Source organism: Suncus etruscus, chromosome 1, assembly GCF_024139225.1.
Source record: "Suncus etruscus isolate mSunEtr1 chromosome 1, mSunEtr1.pri.cur, whole genome shotgun sequence".
NCBI classification, from domain to species: domain Eukaryota; kingdom Metazoa; phylum Chordata; class Mammalia; order Eulipotyphla; family Soricidae; genus Suncus; species Suncus etruscus.
In genome coordinates, this window is record NC_064848.1 from 6,770,000 (window position 1) to 6,791,753 (window position 21,754).

At 39.8% G+C, this 21,754-nt stretch overlaps 1 protein-coding gene across 1 annotated transcript in view; it reads left to right on the top strand.

The window, feature by feature from the left end:
• DENND4A (DENN domain containing 4A) overlaps positions 1-21,754 on the top strand; it is a 153,057-nt gene that overhangs the window by 119,210 nt on the left and 12,093 nt on the right. The window contains exons 24-32 of the mRNA XM_049782828.1: positions 6,112-6,116; positions 6,291-7,387; positions 11,685-11,874; positions 15,819-15,913; positions 16,282-16,457; positions 16,551-16,697; positions 18,537-18,735; positions 18,962-19,216; positions 21,242-21,359. Coding sequence (XP_049638785.1) covers positions 6,112-6,116; positions 6,291-7,387; positions 11,685-11,874; positions 15,819-15,913; positions 16,282-16,457; positions 16,551-16,697; positions 18,537-18,735; positions 18,962-19,216; positions 21,242-21,359 — 2,282 coding nt within the window. The remainder of the gene's footprint in view (positions 1-6,111; positions 6,117-6,290; positions 7,388-11,684; positions 11,875-15,818; positions 15,914-16,281; positions 16,458-16,550; positions 16,698-18,536; positions 18,736-18,961; positions 19,217-21,241; positions 21,360-21,754) is intronic.

Sequence of the window (21,754 nt, forward strand, 5' to 3'; positions counted from 1 at the left end):
TGTCATAATTAAAATAATAAAAAAAATAATTAATAAAAAAAAAAAAAAAAGATGGCAGGCTGGGAGGGGAAGGAAGGAAACCTGGGAACATTGGTGGAAGGAAATTGATAGCAGAGGTGGGATTGTTGCTGGAATATTATATGTATCAAACTCAACTATGAATAACCTTTTAAATCATGTTGCTTTAAGAAAATAAATTTAAAAGACCTAAAAAAAAAAAAAAAATGCCATTACGTCGGGGATACGCAACTATGACCAGGGCCTAGATTGGCGAGCCTCCACATTGGCCCTGGAGCCTGTTCCCTCACAGGCCCACAGGTTAAAAATGTGTTTTACATTATTTTAATGGTTAGGGAAATAAAAATAATATTTTGAAAGGTTTCAGTGATAAGACAGAAAGTACAGTTCTTTTGGGGGCAGGGAGGGATGGGCCAAGGGTTACTCCTGGTTCTGTGCTCAGAAATTGCTCCTGGCAGGCTCAGGGAACCATATAGGATGCTGGAGATGGACCCAGGTCAGTTCTGGGTTGGCCATGTGCAAGGCAAATCCTCTCTCTGCTGTGCTATTGCTCCAGTCCCCAGGTAGGGCTCTTGACTTGCATGAGGTAACCTGAGTTCAGTCACCGAGCACTTCTTGTTTCCCGTGAGTCTGCCAGAAGTGATTCCTGGCATGGCCCCCCAAACCACTATATTTTTTTGAGACACGGAAAATTGTGAATTTCAAATTGTACTGTCAATAAACGAAGTTTTATTAGATACAACATTGCTCATTCATTTTTATATTTTGTTTGTTTGTTTGACTGTTTTGATTTTGGACAACACCTGACAGTGTTCAAGGGTCACTCTTGGCTCTGCACTCAGAAATTGCTTGGGGACAAGATGGGATGTCTGGGCTTGAACCCAGGTCTGTCCCGGGTCATCCACATACAAAGCAAATGCCCTACTGCTGTGCTAGTGCTCCAGTCCTTATTTATATATTATTTATGACCACTTTTGGACTACGGTTATGTCTGCTTTTGGACCGAGTTGAATAGTTATCATATAAGCTATATGGCCTGCAAAGTCAGTTTACTTTCTGACTTCTCCCGTACCCCTAGGTTTGGGGGCCACAGGTAACAATGTTAAGGAACAACTCTTGGCTTTGTGCTCAAGAATCATTCTTGGGGCCCGGAGAGATAGCACAGCGGTATTTGCCTTGCAAGCAGCCGATCCAGGACCAAAGGTGGTTGGTTCAAATCCCGGTGTCCCATATGGTCCCCTGTGCCTGCCAGGAGCTATTTCTGAGCAGACAGCCAGGAGTAAACCCTGAGCATTGCTGGGTGTGGCCCAAAAAACAAAAAAAAAAAAAGAATCATTCTTAACAGTGCTCAGGGAACCATATGTGGGGCTGGGGATCAAACTGGGGTTAGCTACATACAAGACAACTCCTTAATCCCTATATAATCTCTCTGGTCCCAACTTTTCCCTCCCTCCCTTTCTTCCTTCCTCCCTTCCTCCCTCCCTCCCTCCTTGCTCTCTCCCTCCTCCTCCCTCCTTCCCTCCCTCCCTCCCTCCCTCCTCCCTCCCTCCCTCCCTCCCTCCTTCCTTCCTTCCTTCCTTCCTTCCTTCCTTCCTTCCTTCCTTCCTTCCTTCCTTCCTTCCTTCCTTCCTTCCTTCCTTCTTTTCTTTTTTGGCTTTTGCCTTTTGGCTTTTGAGCCACACTGATGATGTTTACATGTTACTCCTAACTCTGCTCTTATGAATTACTCTTGGCTCTGAGCTCAGGAATCACTCCTGGCAGGACATGGGGGACCATATGCGATGCTGAGGATTCTAGCATGAACTATGTGCAAAGCAAACACACTACCCACAACTCTCAACACCTGACAGTAAAGGTTTGCAGATCCCCCTGCTCTAGCTATCAAAAAGTTAAATGATCTATAAAACTGTCTTTATTTTTGGGCAATGGCTATAACTTAGACATTAAAATTTTTCCAGGGGGCTGGAGCAATAGCTCCGAGGGTAGGGTATTTACCTTGCACACTACTGACCCAGGTTTGATTTCCCACATCCCATATTGTCTCCCTGCCAGGAGTGATTTCTGAGTGTAGAGTCAGGAGTAATCCCTGAGCACTGCCAGGGGTGGCACAAAAGAAAAATTAAATTAAAATTTTTCCACTCATAACTAGGAATTGCTGCAGTACCATTGTCTAATTATACCCTCAACCACTTAGCTCTGCTGGTCTTTGCTTTATTGATTTTTCATTGTTCTCTGTGTATATGCCTGTACTCATGGGCCCTTATCGCCTAAGACTCCATTTTCCATCCAAGGCCCTGGACTCCATCCTGATCACTTCTTCTTGCCATTTTGCTTAACTCTGCATATGCGAGCTTTTTAGTATAATAAGAATATAATCCATTGATCTTGACATTTTGTAAGAGTAGTCAGAAGCTGACTGGGCATGCCTTTGGTTACTCTGTCTTAACAAGTCAATTTTTTAAAGCCTCTAAGATATTTTCTAGATATGAATTAGAATTGCTAGTGATTTAATATTTCTGACTTGAAAGCTTTCCCATATGTTAAGTATTTAAAGCCCATCACTTCTGCCAAAACCTGTAAAATAGAATATAGGAATACTTAACTTTTTATTACTTTTTTTCTTACATCCTAATATATACTAGAATTTAAAACATTTTAGGTTCATTTCTGTTTTACTGTATAATATATGAATATTTTGTTTATTTTAATAGATCTGATAGCTTTCAGAAGATAAGGGAATGGAATAACCAAAGAATTTTTTAAATTTTTCATTGGATAGTAAAGGAAAATCAAAACTATAATCATGGGTGAATTTAATGTTCAGTAAACTGTATTGAATTACAGAGTTAAACCAAGACAATTTACTCTATTAAATATGAAGTTACGGTGGTTCGAATCCTGGCATCCAATATGGTCCCCTGAGCCTGCCAGGAGCGATTTCTGAGCACAGAGCTAGGAGTGACCCCTGAGCGCCGCCAGGTGTAACCCAAAAAACAAACAAACAAAAACAAGGGGCTGGAGAGATAGCATGGAGGTAAGGCATTTGCCTTTCATGCAGAGGGACGGTGGTTCGAATTCCAGCATCCCATATGGTCCTCTGTGCCTGCCAGGGGCGATTTCTGAGCATAGAGCCAGTAGTAACCCCTGAGCACTGCCGGGTGTGACCCAAAAACAAAAAAAAAACCAAAACAAAACAAAAAAAACAAATAAATATGTAGTTACTCTGAAACTTCTTTCAAAGCCTAATCCTGGTTTAAATATGTTTTGACTTTTTTTCCTGTAGCTACCACTGAGCTCTAATATATCATGTTATGCTTTTAGACTCTGGGTTTGTGTATTGGTGACAGTTGCCCACAAGGACAATACTTATTTACCAACATTGTCTTTGTTGTTTTGTTCTTTGGGGTCACACCTAGTAGTGTTTGGGGGTACTCTCAGCTCGGTATTTAGGACTCACTCCAAGCAATTCTCAGGGACCATGCAGTGCCAAAAACAACCCAGATTTCCTGCTTGCAAAGTATGTACTTGGTCCTTTCAATTATCTCTCAGCTCTATGTTTGACTTTGGTTTTAACCACTCTTGAGCAACTATGATGTTACCATATCCCAGTACAGAGAGGAGTGCATTTGCCTTTCATATGGCCAACCTGGGTTCAATCCCTAACATTCCATATGGTCCCCCCAAGTCTGCTAAGTGTGATTCCTGAGTGCAGAACCAAGAGTAAGCCCTGAGCATTGCCAGGTGTAGCCCAAAAACAAAAAAAAATCTAAAAAGAAAACAAGTATTGTCCCTGCCTTTTTGGAGAAAGCAGATGGGAAGAAGCAAAAGATGAATCATAGTCAAGTGAATGTAAAAATAGTGAGATTAAGTTCTCTGTAGAAGCACTGTAGGTTGCTCTACATATTCTGGGCTCGAGATGATATTGGTCAGAGAGACAATGATCAGAAAAGGCATCCTTGAGAATATGACTTTTTGGGACCGGAGAGATAGCATGGAGGTAAGGTGTTTGCCTTGCATGTAGAAGGATGGTGGTTCGAATCCTGGTATCCCAGAGAGAGAGAGAGGGAGAGAGAGAGAGAGAGAGAGAGAGAGAGAGAGAGAGAGAGAGGGAGAGAGGGAGAGAGAGAGAGAGGGAAAGAGAGAGAGAGAGAATATGACTTTTGAGCTTAGAACTATAAAATGAGCAGGAAAAATATAAGACTAGGAGATGTGACAAAGGGACTAAGAGGAGAGGTCGACCAACCAGAGGGAAGCAGTATGTAAGTTGCTGAGCTAGGGAAGAACAGCATGTTCAGAGATCTGAAAACAGATGCCTGGGATGGCTCAGTGGGAAAACACTGCCTTGCAGGTGGGAACTGCTAGCTTGATTTCTGATACTGCCCACATACACCAAGCATGGGCCCTGCTTATGTGGAAACCGCAGCGTCACTGATCTCTACATACCAGTCAAGTGTGTTCCAGCACTACAAGAAATATGTGTGGCAGCTACACTACACAGAGCACTGTGCAAATGCCACAATTGATTGAAGTATGTGTGCACCACAGTTGATCAGCACAACCACATGTGTGTTTGGCACCACATTGTGGCTGCAAAGACAGAAGGAAAGAAAGTGGAGGAAGAATGACCTGAAAGGGAGCTGCCATATTATTAAGGATTCTTTCCACTTTAAATCTCAGAAAATAGGAATCTAAGCATTAGTACAGGCCCACAGTGGTCCTCAAATTTTTTAAACGGGGCCAGTTCACTGTCCCTCAGACCATTGGAGGGCCGGACTATAGTAAAAACAAAAACTATGAACAAATTCCTATGCACACTGCATATATCTTATTTTGAAGTAAAGAAACAAAACAGGAACAAATACAGTATGTGGCCCGCGGGCCATAGTTTGGTTATATAGGGTTTCTCCCAAGCTGCCCCCACATTGGGCTTTCTATCTAAAGAGTGCCACCGACTGTGGCCCAAAAAACAATAACAACAACAAAGAATCTGTTGTTATGGTGTTGTCAGGTAGAAGAGTTTGACATTTTGGGTGGTCTGCTCTCATGTCTTTATCAACCCTTTGTTCCTGCTGGAGTTTCTCTCCAAGGTGACTCAACCTTCTCTGGGTCTTTGTTGGTGCCAGTTAGCATCTCATGATACTTAAGTTCCTATGTCTACAAAATAAGTGTGTGGATATGGCCATTGTACCCTTACACTTGAGGGCTAGTAACAGAATAACTTCTCCAAAACCCATTTTGATTTTATTATTTCTCTAGAACTCATTGCTAGTCCCACCCCACACTCCCCATTTACCTACCTGCTCAGGTAGCTTTCAGTGTAGTAATTAAGCCTTGGTATGTTGGGGTGGTTTTGTTTTTCAACAGTAAGGTTTTTGGAATGATTATGGAAGATAATGTAAGTGAAGTGCACAGGCATTCTTTTTTTTTTTTTTTTTTTTTTTGGTTTTTGGGCCACACCCCGCAGTACTCAGGGGTTACTCCTGGCTGTCTGCTCAGAAATAGCTCCTGGCAGGCACGGGGGACCATATGGGACACCGGGATTCGAACCAACCACCTTTGGTCCTGGATTGGCTGCTTGCAAGGCAAACACCGCTGTGCTATCTCTTCGGGCCCGCACAGGCATTCTTAAGTGTAGTCAAGCAACAGGCCTTTCTTATGTGCTATATTACCATTTTAATAACCAAATGATCAGTATTTTGAATTGGGGGGGAGGGTTGGGTCACACCCAGCAGTGCTCAAAGGTTACTCCTGGCTCTATGCTCAGAAATTTCTCCTAGGGGTCAGAGAGATAGCTTAGAAGTAGGGCATTTGCCTTGCATGCAGAAGGATGGTGGTTCAAATCCCGGCATCCCATATGGTCCCCTGAGACTGCCAGGAGTGATTTCTGAGTGTAGAGCCAGGAGTAACCCCTGAGTGCTGCCGGGTCTGACCTAAAAAAAAGAAAGAAAGAAATTGCTCCTGGCAGGCACAGAGGACCATATGGGATGTCGGGACTCAAACTACAGTCCTTCTGCATGCAATGCAAATGCCCTACCTCCATGCTATCTCTCCAGCCCCAGTATTTTGAATTTTTAAGACAATTTGTGGAACCAGAGATGGTTAGTATCCCAGCACTTCATATGGTCCCCTGAGCACCACCTGGAATGATTCATGAGGGCTGAGCTAGGAGTAAGCCCTGAGCATCACTGCATGTGGCCTCAAAACAAACAAACAAATAAAACTTGCATTGCTATTGCCTTCTCCATGACTAAAATGTTTTCCTTGCATTTCAGAAAGCACTTCAGAGCTACTCTTGATATCATCTTTTGGGGATACAAATCAAACAGGAAACATTCAAAGAAGATGCTTTAGGAAAAGACACAAAAGTGACAATGAACCTAATTTGCAGCCACAAATGTCCTGGGCAAATCAAAACCACAGTCTTAGTGGTGGAGTTCTGATGGGGCTAATGCTCAACAGAATCAACCAGGAAGCAAACCCTGGAAATATGGTGGAAAAATTAGGAGCCGATGCAAAGATCCTTTCAGGTGTCATCTCAGAAAACACAAGACCAACTAGTCTTGATATTGGAAAGTCATCTTTAAGATCAAAAAGAGACAGTCTTGAAAAGGAATCTAGTGATGATGATACACCTTTCCCTGGTTCTCACTCTTTGGTGGATAAAGTAGATTCTCCTGTTATTTTTGACTTAGAAGACATAGACAATGAAACCAGTGGATCAAAAGTGGAAAATATCACACCCCAGAATCCTAAGAGGATTCTGCGCATGAACAGCTTTTCAGTAAAACCTTTTGAAAAAACCGATGTCAAAGCAGGATTTGATCCCCTCTCTCTTTTGGTTGCTGAGACAGAACACCAACAAAAAGAGGAGGAGGAAGAGGAAGATGATGATAGCAAAAGCGTTTCAACACCCTCTGCTAAGCGGGATTTGGCTGAGGAAATTGTGATGTATATGAATAACATGAGCAGCCCTTTGACAAGCCGTACACCAAGCATTGATTTACAACGGGCATGTGATGATAAAGTAGCCACTAAGAAAAGTCCAACTTTGGTCAAGACTTGCCGGAGGTCTAGCTTGCCTCCCAATTCTCCTAGGCCAGCAAGACTTACCAAATCTAAAAGTTACACCAAAACTGAGGACAGGCCAAGAGACAGACTTTGGTCTTCTCCAGCTTTCTCACCATCTTGCCCATTTAGGGAAGACTCTCAAAATGTGTTGACCCATTCGTCACCCTCCTTTAATTTAGATACTCTGCTAGTACCAAAATTAGATGTTCTGAGGAACAGTATGTTCACTGCAGGAAAAGGAGTTGCAGAGAAAGCAAGCAAATGGTATTCAAAATTTGCCATGTATACTGCATCCTCTAAGGTAAGTTGTATTAGTATATTCTATTTTCCCTTTTTTTCTTACGTCTCTTCTCTTCCCTCTCTTCTTTTCCCTGTCTCTCTCTCTGTCTCTCTTTCCCCCTCCCTACCTCCCTACTGGAGAGAGAGACCTCAGTGAGCTGAGAAGCATTCTTTCCATGTACCAAAAAGATATTAGTGTTTTTCCCCCAATAAAAGTTTCTATTTTCAGCTTAAGGTAATTAAATAAAAGTAAAAATCTAATTCAATAAAACCAAACTTAAGAACATAAAATTTAAATTGATCCATTGAGATGGAGAGATAGTACAGCACACAAAGCACTTGCCTTGCACATACATATCTGACCTAGGTCCCTGAAGCCCCTCCAGGAGTTATCTCTGCATGCAGAGCCAGGAGTAAGCCCTGAGTACCACTAGGGACTAGGTCACTAATAACAACAACAAAAATAATAACATAATGGGGCCGAAGAGATAGCACAGCAGTGTTCATGCCTTGCAAGCAGCCGATCCAGGACCTAAGGTGGTTGGTTTGAATCCTGGCATCCCATATGGTCTCTGTGCCTGCAAGGAGTTATTTCTGAGCAGATAACCAGAAATAACCCCTGAGCACCGAAGGGTGTGGCCCAAAAACCAAATAAATAAATAAATAATAACATAAATTGATGAATTTTAGAATTAAATAAAACGATAAACTCTTACAAAGAATCAGAGAAGGATTGGGAAAGAGCTCCAGTGATAGAGCATGATTATATGACTATCATGTGTGAGACCCCAAATTCTATCTCTGGCACCCCACATCTATACCCTTGGTGACACTCAAGCAGCTCCAGTCTATCCAGAACCATGAGGTCATTGAACTAAACATTATCAGGAATGGCCCCAAGCCCCCCAAGCTCCACAGGGGTGATCCCATTTTTAAGAGAAAGAAATTTGCTAATCTCTAAAGGAGCAGCCATACAACTCTGACAATTGTCCTCCAGACAAACTGTGGTGTCAGCAGACATTGGAAAGGCATCTTTATCATGTGGAAAGAAAATGTCAACCTATTTTTCTATGCCCTAGAAGACTATTCTAAAAACTGGGATAAGAGGCACAGGGCATAGTCTTCAGTGGTTGAGCATTTCTCTTGTATGTTTTAGGGCCTGAGTCTGAGTTTGATCTCTGACATCGCTAAATAAATCAATAAACAAACAAACAAATAAATAATGTAATTTGAATAAAACTTAGTTGATGGCTTGCCAAAACAAAAGCATCAGTGTTCTCCATGGTATTATTATTTTAGTACTCAGGCTATACAATATAACATTTATACTGTCCACAATAAAATCTACAGTTAATTGATATAAAAAGAGCCAAAAAACTGTGGCATGTTCTCAAGGGATGAACCAATTTCTGAGATGACCCAGAAATTGAAATTATCAGGCAGAAATTAGGGCCAATACTAAACTCAACTCTATGAAGTTAAGAATAAATATATCAGAATAAATTTGGATCTTTAAGAATGAAGAAAGACCAAAATAGATAATAGCTAATACAAAATACATTTTACCTCCTAAATTTTGTAAAATATTGCTATTTAAAAAAATAAAAATGATAACATAATTGCAAGGTTTTCAGTATTTATAGTGATAGTAGCAAAGGAACTTCCTCATTAATATTCTTTGCTCTGTGTGAAGTGGTGCAATGCTAACTTTATACTCTAATGTAATTCCCTAGAATACCCACTAAATAAACAAGGTATAGCCAGAAAGCTAATAAAAATATGTAATCCTTAAAATAACAATTCTTGCAGCTGGCCTGGGTTCAGTCCCCAGTACCACAGGTGGTCCCCCAAGCCCTGCCAGGAGTGATCCCTGATCACACAGCCAAGAGCACAGCCAGGTGTGACCCCCCAAAACCAAAAATAAATTCAATAACAACTCAATAATGTATACACACCTAGAAAAGTTATACTATCTGGCTAGTGGAATGAACATAATTTTTACATTTTTTTCTTCATACCAAAATCTATGTACTTTTTGGTTTTTATTTGGGAGCCACACACCCTGTACTCACAATGGAATATATACATATATATATGTACATATATACATATGTGATGCCAGGTATCGAACCTGGGCCAGTTGTGTACAATCAAACACCCTACTCGCTATACTATCTCTCTGGGTCTACCCACTGTACTATATCTCTGGCCCCCTTTACACTAAAATTTATATCTACCAGATTTTCTTATGTTTCATTAGAATGACAAGGAAAAAAGACTAACTTATATTTTCTGAAGTTCTCAAAACTGAAACCTAAAAGTATATGCCTTTACAACCTGGATTATTGTAGAAGAGAGTCATAATTTTTTTAAAAAAAATTAAGAATAAATGATCCCAAATGACAGAAAAAAAAGAAGGAAAGAAAAGAAAAAGAAAAAAGAATAAAGGGCCAAAAAGATAGCACAGCAGTAGGGCATTTTCCTTGCATGCAACTGACACAGAATGGACAGTGGTTCAAATCCTGGCATCCCATATGGTCCCCCAAGCATGTCAGGAGTGATTTCTGAGCACAGAGCCAGGAGTAACCCCTAAGCACCGCCGGGTGTGGCCCCAAAACCAAAATAAAATTTTATAAGAAGAATAAAGGGGTTGGAGAGAGAGAGAGTTCAACAGACTAATATATGCTGTGCATGATGGAGGGAGGTTCTGGGTTTGATCCCCAGCATCCCTCAGCAAACAGCTGAAGTGGCCCAGCACTAGTAGGTGTAGACCAAGGGGTCTTCAAACTTTTTAAAGTGGGGGTCGGATTACGGTCCCTTAGAGAGCTGGAGGGCCGAACTATATGAGCTACTAATTCCTACTCACACTGCACATATCTTATATATATAAAATGAAAACCATTTATAAACAGGTCACGCACCAGTATTTCAATGGGAACTGTGGGCCTGCTTTTGGCTAATGAGATGGTCAATGTCCGGTTCCATATTTGTCACTGCCAGTGACGCAAGTGGGCATCAGTTAATTTTGATCTGGTTGGAGATTTCAGATGTTTCATTTTTGAAAAAGTCTGTTCACAGGCATAAGTGCTACCAAAGATGGTTACCATTTTGAGTGCATGGTTCCTGATATTTGGATATACACTGAGTGTATATGCTGGCAGGTATCTTGGCAACCAAACAGTGCTCACTGCTGGCGGGCCGGATCAGACTCCTCTGCGGGCCACATGTGGCCCACGGGCCGTAGTTTGAAGACCCCTAGTGTAGACCAACAAAGCAAAACAATACAATGAAATTAAATTAAGGAAATAGGGGCCGGAGATAGCACAGCGGTAGGGCGTTTGCCTTGCATGCAGTCGAATGTCGGTTCGAATCCCTGCATCCCATATGGTTCATTGAGCCCACCAGGAGCGATTTCTGAGCACAGAGCCAGGATTAACTCCTGAGTGCTGCCACCAGGTGTGACCCAAAAAAACAACAACAACAAAAAAAAAAAAGGAAATAGAGCCCGGAGAGATAGCACAGCGGTGTTTGCCTTGCAAGCAGCCGATTCAGGACCAAAGGTGGTTGGTTCGAATCCCAGTGTCCCATATGGTCCCCCGTGCCTGCCAGGAGCTATTTCTGAGCAGACAGCCAGGAGTAACCCCTGAGCACTGCCGGGTGTGGCCCAAAAACCAAAAAAAAAAAAAAAAAAAAAAAAAGGAAATATAGGAGTCGAGATGATAAACCAAAGGCATGGAATAAATGCTTTGCATTTGGGACCCCCGGGTGTAGTACCAGCAAAGCATATTCCATGGAGCACAGCCAGCTCCAAACAAAGCAAAATAAAAGAAGAATTAAATGTATTGTCTTGGGTGGTAAATCACCTTACCTGCATGTGTGACACCCTGGGCACAACCTCCAGCACCCAACTGACCCTGAGCTCTGCCAGATGTGGCTCCGTAACCCCACTTCCTGCACAGTAACAATTATGACAACAACAACTAAAGTAAATGTAAGAATCTCCAGGTTTTGAGATTTGCAAGGGGGAAAATAATTAATAAATGAGGATTTAAAGTCAACCAAGTTTTATCGTACAGGTATCTGCTTTAACTTAAAAGTGTGTCATTTCCATTGACATTCAATGTGTTCCTTCACATAAGAAAGTCCTTGTAATGGTTCCTTTTTTATTTCATTTGTTCCACAAGTAGTGTTGTTGACTAACGCATCATCTGAGCAGTTAGGCATAAGAGTTCATGAGGTCATTTCTCTTATTGTTGAAGTGACTTTTAAGTAGTAACTTCCAGCTATGAAGGAAATTAAGAGTGTAATTATGTTCCTAGGATCAAAGTTCTGATCGTACGAGTCTTTCTTCAGTGGGAGCCCAGGATTCTGAATCTACCTCTTTAACAGATGAAGATGTCTGCCATGATTTGGAGGGAGTGACTTCCTCCCAAGAAAGCAGTGCCACTTCCGGGTCTAAGGGAACCGACTTCAACAGAACAAGCCTGGAAAGTTCTGCCTCCTTGGAAGGTTTGTTAAGATGCTTCTGTCATCCTGCATTTGATCTGAGTTTTTACTTTTTTTTCCTTTGCTTTTACTTTTATGAAAGAATTGTATGGTTCCAAAGTCAAAACAGCAGAGCCCAGGCACTTTCAGGGATGTCTAGATCACATATGCTACATCTTCATCTTTTCCCCTCCAGTCAGGGTAATCATTTTCACTCACAGTCGTGTTTGGGTGTGTTGTGCATGCATTCTTATCTCCTTTTCTCCTTCGGCCAAGGTAGTGTACTATAAATAGCTTCTTATTCCGTGTTCTTTTTCACTTAATAGTATATACTAATGGTCATCCCTGTATCATCAATTTATACCACATTCATTTTGCTGCTGCATAGTTCATCAATGTGGTTGTATCATATTATTTTAACCCACTTCCCTATTAAACAGAGATTGTTTCCATGCTTTGCCTTTTCAACTAGTACTATGATGCCATATATCATATTATATTTTTACCAGATTACTCTTTGAAGTGATAATACTAAGTCCATCTTGCTCAGAAATATATTATTTTGAGTTCCATAGTGGCCCATATATAAGAGTACCTTTTAGGACTAGAGGTGATAGTAACGGTAATTGGTAAGGTGCTTGCCATGCATCGTGGCTGACCTAGGTTCAATCTCTGCATTCCCTAAGGTCCCCTAAGCCTTCCAGTATAATTTCTGAGTGCAGAACCAGGAATAGCCCCTGAGCACCATTGGGTATGACCAAAAAGCAAAACAAAACAAAAAAGTACCTTATAGCCTTCTCAATAAATATGTTGGCAAACTTTTGGGGTTTGATAGGTTATTTGTTAGGTGAGAAATTGCATTTCAGTTTAGTTTTTATTTATGTTTCTCTTTACAAAAGAAGTTGAGTATCTCGCACTTGTAGGGATATACCCTAGGAACGCAAAAATACAATACAAAAATGCCCTCTGCACACCTATGTTCATTGCAGATTTATTAATAGCCAGAATCTGGAAACAACCCAGATGCCCAACAACAGATGAATGGCTAAAGAAACTGTGGTACATACACACAATAGGATACAATGCAGCTGTCAGAAAAAATGAAGTCATGAAATTTTCGTATACATAGATGGACATTAAACTCTTATGCTGAGTGAAATGAGTCAGAGGGAGAGAGGTAGATATAAAATACTCTCAGTAATCTGTGGGATTTAAGAAAAATAAAAGATAGTATGGTAATAATACTCAAAAATAATAGAGACGAGGTTTGAAAGGACCAGCCTAGGTTTTGAAGCTTACCACAAAGATTGGTGAGCACATTTAGAGAAATAACTACACCAACAATGATCGTGGCAAGGGTAGTGAGTGATAGAAATAGAAAATATGGGGCCTGGAGAGATAGCACAGCGGCGTTTGCCTTGCAAGCAGCCGATCCAGGACCAAAGGTGGTTGGTTCGAATCCCGGTGTCCCATGTGGTCCCCTGTGCCTGCCAGGAGCTATTTCTGAGCAGACAGCCAGGAGTAACCCCTGAGCAATGCCGGGTGTGGCCCAAAAAAACCAAAAACCAAAAAAAAAAAAAAAAGAAAAGAAAAGAAAAGAAAATATGGGGTGATGGAAAGGTTACACTAGTGAAAGAGGTGTATTTTTTTATGACTGAAACCAAACTACAAATATGTTTGTAACCGTGGTGCTTACATAAAGATATTAATAAAAAATAAAAAAAGAAAACACATAAGAGGCAGGGAGACAGGAGAGGATTTCTGTGGAACTGGAGTGATGCATAGGACATTTGCCTTGCATGTCGCCAACCTGGGCTTGATTCTCGGCATCCCATATGGTCCTCTAAGCCTGCCAGGAGTAATTTCTGAGTGCAGACCCAGAAGTAACCCCAGAGCAGTGTTAGGTGTGGCCCACAAACAAAAAAAAAGGAAGTCTGAATTCAGTTTCGTGCATATAGCTGACCAGTTTTCCCAACACCATTTGTTGAAGTGACTTTTCTTGTTCCACTTCATAAATTTAGTTTCTTTATCAAAAATTTACTTAAAATATACCTGGGGATCTACCTCAGGATACTCAATTCTGTTCCACTGATCTGAAAGTCTGTCTTTATTCCAGTACCATGTCATTTTAATCACTGCTGCTTTGTAGTACAGTTTGAAGTTGAGGAAAGTGATGCTTCCATCTTTTCCCTAGGGATTGCTTTAACTATTCATGGAGGTTTATTATTCCATATGAATATCAGGTGTGTTTGATCTATTTCTTTGAAAAATATCATGGATAAATTATAGGAACTGCATTGAATTCAACTGCATTCAATCTGTACAGTGCTTTGGGGAATATTGCCATTTTTCTGATGTTAATTCTACCAATCCATAAGAGGGGATATGTTTCTGTCTCCTCTTGTCCTCTTTTATTTCTTGAAAGAGTGTTCTGTAATTTTCTTTGTTATAAGTCTTTCACTTTTTTTAGTTAAGTTTTTTTTTTTTTTTTTTTTAGTTAAGTTGATTTCAGGGTATTTGATCTCTGAAGCACAATTGTGAATAGGATTTTTTTAAATATCTCTTTCTTCTCTTCCATTATTTTCATCTAGAAAATCTATGGACCTTTGCATGTTAATTTTGTGGCCTACCACTTTATGTAAAAGTCTTGTTTCTAGAATATTTCTTAATGTCTTTAGGATTTTCTAAATATTGTAACATATCATCTGCAGTGATGATATAGTTGACAATAATGAGAACTTGACTTCTTCCTTTTCTGTCTGGATGCCCTTGATATCTTGTTCTTGCCTAATTGCCATTGCAAGTACTTCCATTACTGTATTGAAGAGAAGTGATGAGAATGAGCAACCTTGTCTTGTGCCTAATGAAACAAGAAAGTGTTTACTACAGCTTACTTAAAAAGATGTGAAGGAGAAGTACATGTTCGAGTGAATACTGGCTTCTCCAGAGTGGAACTAAACAAAGAAACATCAAGACAAGAAAGTGAGATACATATTCAAGGGAGAACATCAGCTTAAAGAGCAAGGCCTGTTTTGGTTTTGTTTTGTTTTAGGGCCACAGCTGGTGATTTTCAGGGATAGCTCTTGTCATTGCACTCAGGAATTACTACTGGCAGTGCCTAGGGAACGATGTGGGGTACTGGGAATTGAATTCAGAGATTGTGGGATTGAATCCCCAGTACCCCAGTTCTACAGTACTTGTAGAACACAAGTATTCTACCCAACCCACCATAATAATATCACTCCACTCCCCATTACTTTTTTTGTACCATTCTATTTATAAAAATATCAATTTTTGTTCATAACAATTAGTACTGATCGTTCCCCTTATTAGTGGTCTTACTTTTCATTCTGTCAGATACCACTGGTCTTAGCTACAAGTAAAAAAAAAGTTGAACGAGAAAAAATATTTCCCATAACTTTTTACAGTTTTTATAATTTTTCTATTTTATTGTTGTCGCTGTTCTCTCACTATGCCCGATTTATATAGTAGCTGTTTTATACTTTCTTTCTTTCTTTTTTGGTTTTTGTGTCACACCAAAAATGGTGGATTCAAACCACCATCCTTCTGCATGCAAGGCCTTACATTCATGCTATCTCTCCAGTCCTGTTTTATACTTTCTAAACCCTACAACTAAAAAGTTTGTCCTATTTTAACCTCAGAAATGATAGTAGAGAAGCAATACTAGAGCACTATCTATACTTACAAAGTGCTTAATAATGTGAGTGATGAACACATCTAGCATGTGCAAATCAGACTTTACATGGAAGCATGTTTCCCTTGGTTTGTGCTCAGAATAAAACTGCATGCATTGCATTTGAAACATTTTTCTTATTGCCCGTTCTCTTAAATTGCCCCCATCACTCCAATAAAAGCAGCTTAACATCTTATCAAAGAATGTGTAAAAGATTCTTATCTCTTCCTTAGTGAGTGTAATGATTTGCTCTTTGTCTTTAACAAATGCACAGGATCTCTGTCAAAGTTTGCCTTACCTGGAAAATCAGAAGTTGCGTCTTCCTGCAGCACAAGTAATACAAATATCTTCCAGAACTACGCAATGGAGGTACAAGTTCGCCCAAAAATGCATTGATATTGCTCAAGTAATGGTGTCTGTAAAGTAATAAAAAGTTTAAGAATAAACTTAAGGGCCAGGATTAAAAGCGCTAGAGCACGTCCTTTGCAAGTGCAAGGTCTAGGTTTGATCCTGGATACTGCATGGTCATTAACATTGTTGGGAGTGACCCCTGAGTACTACCAGGTGTCTCCCCAAAACGAAAAGAGAATATGTTTAAAATCCAGTTTTAATAGTTTAGATTCTTGAAGTAATACTACCTAAGATTTAGTAAAAACTGGTATTATTTACTTTCTGAAATTGTTGCTAATTCTGTGCCTGCACTGAAAGTTTTCTGAAGTCAGTACTTTCTCCCCTAGGTTCTCATATCCAGTTGCTCTCGCTGTAGAACTTGTGATTGCCTTGTCCATGATGAGGAGATCATGGCTGGTTGGACAGCAGATGATTCAAATCTCAATACTACTTGCCCCTTTTGTGGCAATCTTTTCTTACCCTTTCTGAATATTGAAATAAAAGATTTAAGACGACCTGGAAGGTATTCTTGACTTGTATCTTTTTTCTTCATGTTTAAGGATTATGTTTTTTAGAATATCTCTCTCTGAAAAAGCTCCTTTGATTCACATTACAGATACTTTTTGAAATCAAGCTCATCGACAGAAAATATGCATCTCCCATCCTCTTTTTCAAGTCAGTCTAGACAGTCATGCATCTCTGCTTCAACCTCTGGTCTTGATACTTCTGTGATCTCTGTTCAAGGGAGTTTTGATCTAAGTCGGTAATTATGACTATTTGAGCTGTATTTCTTTTGTTTTGTTTTGTTTTTAGGTTTTTGGGTTGTACTCAGGGTTACTCCTGGGTTTGCACTTAGAAATTACTCCTGGCAGGCTTGGGGACCATATGGGATGCCAGGTATCAGAACCCAGGTCAGCTGTGTGCAAGGCAAATGCCCTACCTGCTGTGCAATCATTCCAGTCCTGGAATATATTTTTTAACAGCATGTATGTTAAGCATTTCAAATAAAGAAGCCATTAGTGACCATTTTCAGATTTAAGTTCCCCATATAATGGCCATAATTTTATATTCTTACTCCCAATTAAAATAATACTAAAAAAATACTAAATAATAATATAATAATAATATATAAATAATAATAAATATAAATATAAATAATACTAAATTATCAAACCGTGTTCTGTCTTAGGTCAGCTGCATGCAAGGCAAACGCCCTACCACTGTGCCACCACTCCGGCCCCAGAACTTCAGTTCTGTTGGTAGTTTTAGGGTTTGTTTTTAAGGCCATTGTATTTTTTTTGCTTTATTTATGTACCACTTATCATCATCAGATGATGAAATCATCAGGCATTTATTTTTTAATGTCTAACTTATTTTACTTAACATTACATCTTCAGGTTTTAGCCATATTGTAGCAAAAATGGAGACTATTTTTTCCTTCCAGCTGAGTAGTATTTTATTATGTATAAATGTGTACCTCACAATTTTCTCTACTCCTCTGTTGAGTACGAGTCATTTCCAGATCCGGGCTATTATAATAGAGCTTAGATGAACATAGAAGTAAGCGTATATCTTTTCCAATTGGTGTTTTAGTGTTCTTGAGATAGATGCCAGCCTAACTTTTATAGGTATTGGCAAATCAAAAAAATTCATCTCACTTGCTTCCTTGCAATTTTATTCTGAAGTGTGGTATATAAATAAATCTACACTGAAAGCAGATATAGAATAAATTTTGGAAAAGTACCAGATATAACATATAGAGCTGTATCAATGAATCATTATTAGTAGAAGGAATTGCAGAGCACTGACAGGCTAATGGTCTCTTTGATTCTGCAGGCTCAGGGCAACCTTTTTCTCACCATAGATCCATTGTGGTTCTTTCTTTGTGTCCCACCAACTTGGCGTTCCTGAAAGAACAAGTGCCTGTTTTCTCTGCTTTTAATAACCTGGTCCTTCTGCAGCTCCTGCTCTAGAAAAATTGTTCATTAGATATTTAAAAAAGTAAATCTTGAATACTTAAAATTCAGGGGCTAGAGAGATAGTACAATGGGTAGGGCACTTGCCTTGCAAAGCCAACTGGGTTTGATCCTGGCATCCCATAGGGTCTCCCGAGCCTGCCAGGAGCGATTTCTGAGCATAGAGCCAGGAATAACTCCTGAGTGCTGCCGGGTGTGACCCCACACACACACAAAAAAAAAAAAAAAAAGAAAGAAAGAAAGAAAGCTTCACATTATGGTCTCACTCCACACTGATAAAAAAAAAAGTTGACATAAAATTGGTGATGATTATGCAGTGAAGTAACAATAAAGTTAGTTAAGAAACTAAAATGCTTGGGGCCGGAGAGATAGCATGGAGGTAAGGCATTTGCCTTTCATGCAGAAGGTCATCGGTTCAAATCCCCGTGTCCCATATGGTCTCCCGTGCTTGCCAGGAGCAATTTCTGAGCATGGAGCCAGGAGTAACCCCTGAGCACTGCCGGGTGAGACCCAAAAACCACCAAAAAAAAAAGAAAGAGAGAGAGAGAGAGAGAGAGAGAGAGAGAGAGAGAGAGAGAAACTAACTAACTAACTAAATATGCTATTTTTTTTTTTCAATTTCTAAGCAAATCTAAACTGCTGGAAAGTTCTTGTGCCCGAAGCATTCAGATCCCTGCCAATAGATCAAAAACAGCTCTGTCAAAATGTCCAATGTTCCCAATGTCCAGGAGTGTAAGCACTTCTGGTCCTTTGGATAAGGATGACACTGGGAGACAGAAGCTCATTCCTACAGGCAGTCTGCCAGCTACTTTACAAGGAGCTACAGTATGTATCTGGGTGTTTCTTTTTTAATTTGATCATTTACAAATGTCCTTGTTATAAGCAGTGCTGTTAACTTCAACTTTGTTTTTGTCAGGGAAGGGTCTCATCTCATAATAGAGTTAAAGTGACTTTCTATTCATATAGAAATAACTGACAGGATTTGTTTTTAATGATTTAGTATCATCAATCTTGTATTTTCCATTTACATTTTTTTTTATTCTTTCAACAGGATTCTCTAGGGTTAGAATGGCACCTCCCAAGTCCAGATCCTATCACTGTTCCATATCTTAGTCCTTTAGTGGTATGGAAGGAACTTGAAAGCTTATTGGAAAATGAAGGTGATCATGCAATAACAGTGGCAGACTTTGTGGACCATCATCCGATTGTTTTTTGGAATCTGGTGTGGTATTTTAGACGTCTTGATTTACCCAGCAACTTACCTGGATTGATTCTTTCTTCTGAGCATTGCAACAAGTATTCAAAGGTATGCTAGCCAAAATTCACTTAAAGGCAAGTGAGAAAAAGGTTTCTCTTATGTCAATAGATTATATTAAAGCATTTACATCAATTTGTATCAAAATTTTGACAAATAAGATTTTTCTATATAAAGATATCTTTTGTAGGTTTTTTGTAACATTTATACAAAATGGCCTTGAATTTTTGTTGTTGTTGTTGTTTTTTGGTTTTGGGTCACACCCAGCAGCGCTCAGGGGTTACTCGTGGCTCTACACTCAGAAATCCCTCCTGACAGGCTCAGGGGTCGTATAGGATGCTGGGATTCGAACCAATGACCTGCATGAAAGGCAAACGCCTTATCTCCATGCCATCTCTCCGGCCCCGGCCTTGAATTTTTGTTATAATCTAAAAAATAAACCATAAAGGATTCTTGTGGGTTTGTTGAGTTGCAGAATGGGAACAAAAACAGAAACCAGGCCTGCTCAACAAAGACCTGAATCTATAAATAATATTGAAGAAAGCATAGGTAGTACACCTCAGGACATTAAATCTTGAGGCAACTTTAATGATTTGATGCTCTTAGCCAAGCAAATAGAAGCAAAGATAAACAAATAGTACTACATCAAACAAGTTTTTGCAACCACAAAAGAATGATGAACAGCATAAAAAGATACCTCCACAGACTTGGAGAAAATATTTACCCACCACTGATCTGACAGGATTAACATCCAAAATGGTAGAATTTTACAAGAAAAAAAGCATCCGGAGCCAAAATCATAGTTATAGTGGGTGGGTAGTGCATGCAAAGCAAGCAACCCTGTTTCAATCCCAGGCATCTCTACATCACCTCCTGAGCCTGCCAAGAGTTATCCCTGTATACATAGACTAGGCAGTGGTCCTCAAACTATGGCCCACAGGCCACATATTGTATTTGTTCCCATTTTGTTTCTTCACTTTAAAATAAGATATATGCACCGTGCATAGGAATTTGTTCATAGTTTTTGTTTTTACTATAGTCCTGCCCTCCAACAGTCTGAGGGACATTGAACTGGCTCCCTATTTAAAAAGTTTGAGGACCAGTGGTAGAGTAAGCTCTAAGAACTGCCTAATGTGTCTCAAAACAACAACAACAACTTGATTTTTTTTTTTAAAGAAAAGGAAACAAACGGGGACTGGCGTAATAGCCTGAGCACTGGATGTGCCCCCACCAAAAAAAAAAAAGAAGAAAAAGGAAAAGAAAAAGAAACAGCTCAAAAATGGAGAGAATATATAAACAGAAATCCTCAAAGAAGAAGCAATATTAAAAAAGTGTTCTGCCTTACTTATCATTGGGGAACAACAATTATATATACATTACACCAGAGACATCACACTAGATACACCAAAAGAACAAAAACCAGTGTTGGTGTAGATGTGGGGGAAACATGCACTGTTAGTGAGAATGTTAACTGGTCCAACTATTTTGGAAACTACATGAACTTTACTAAAAAAAAACTAGGAATAGAGCTTCATATAACCCAGTCCTTGGAATATACCTCCGGGGGCCCCCCCCAAAAAAAACACAATGGAGGCTATTGGACTGACATTGAGGAACTTTTAGATTCATCAGTTTCTGGAGCCCTAAGTATCAGTTGATCAAGAATTGACTTCCCAGGACTTTCTCCAGGACTACTGCCTGCATCTATCAGTTTCTCAGCTTCCTCTGTACAATACCAAGTGCATACAAACCTGTCATTTTCTGAATTCTTTTCTCTTTTGTACATATGTACCCTAATAAAGGAATAAGGAGATTTTGTAAAAGTTCATAAACCTTTATCACATAAGAATCATTGATGAGGGCCCGGAGAGATAGCACAGTGGCGTTTGCCTTGCAAGCAGCCGATCCAGGACCAAAGCTGGTTGGTTCGAATCCCGGTGTCCCATATGGTCCCCCGTGCCTGCCAGGAGCTATTTCTGAGCAGACAGCCAGGAGTAACCCCTGAGCATTTCCAGGTGTGGCCCAAAAACCAAAAAAAAAAAAAAAATCATTGATGAATATTTTTTCACTACCCAGATTCCCCGCCACTGTATGTCTGAAGATAGTAAATACGTTCTTATACAGATGTTATGGGACAATAGGAAGTTACATCAGGACCCAGGCCAGCCTTTGTACATCCTCTGGAATGCCCACAGTAAGTGCCGTCATGAATTTCATGAAGCTGACAGGAATCTCTGCTTATGAAAAATAAGCTAAATGAATGCATAACTGACTTTAATTTTACTATATTGCTTTTTGTCTTACAGGTCAAAATCGTACTCTTTTGTTTGAGAGTGAGTGTTAAGTTTAACATTTTCTTAGTGCTGCCTTTCATAGAGATGAAGAGGGTTTGGGAGTTGGATTTGGTTTTTATTTTTGTCTTTAAAGAGTACTGTGTATGTGTTAGAGTTCTGCTTCCTCATTTCTTCTTTTCACTTTATTTTTTTAGTTGCTTCCATCGCAAGCTGCTGTTTTAGAATTTCCTCCAGGGGCTATAATAAAAATAGTAATTTTGGTTATTATCTGAAGCCACCAAAATATATTAGGCTT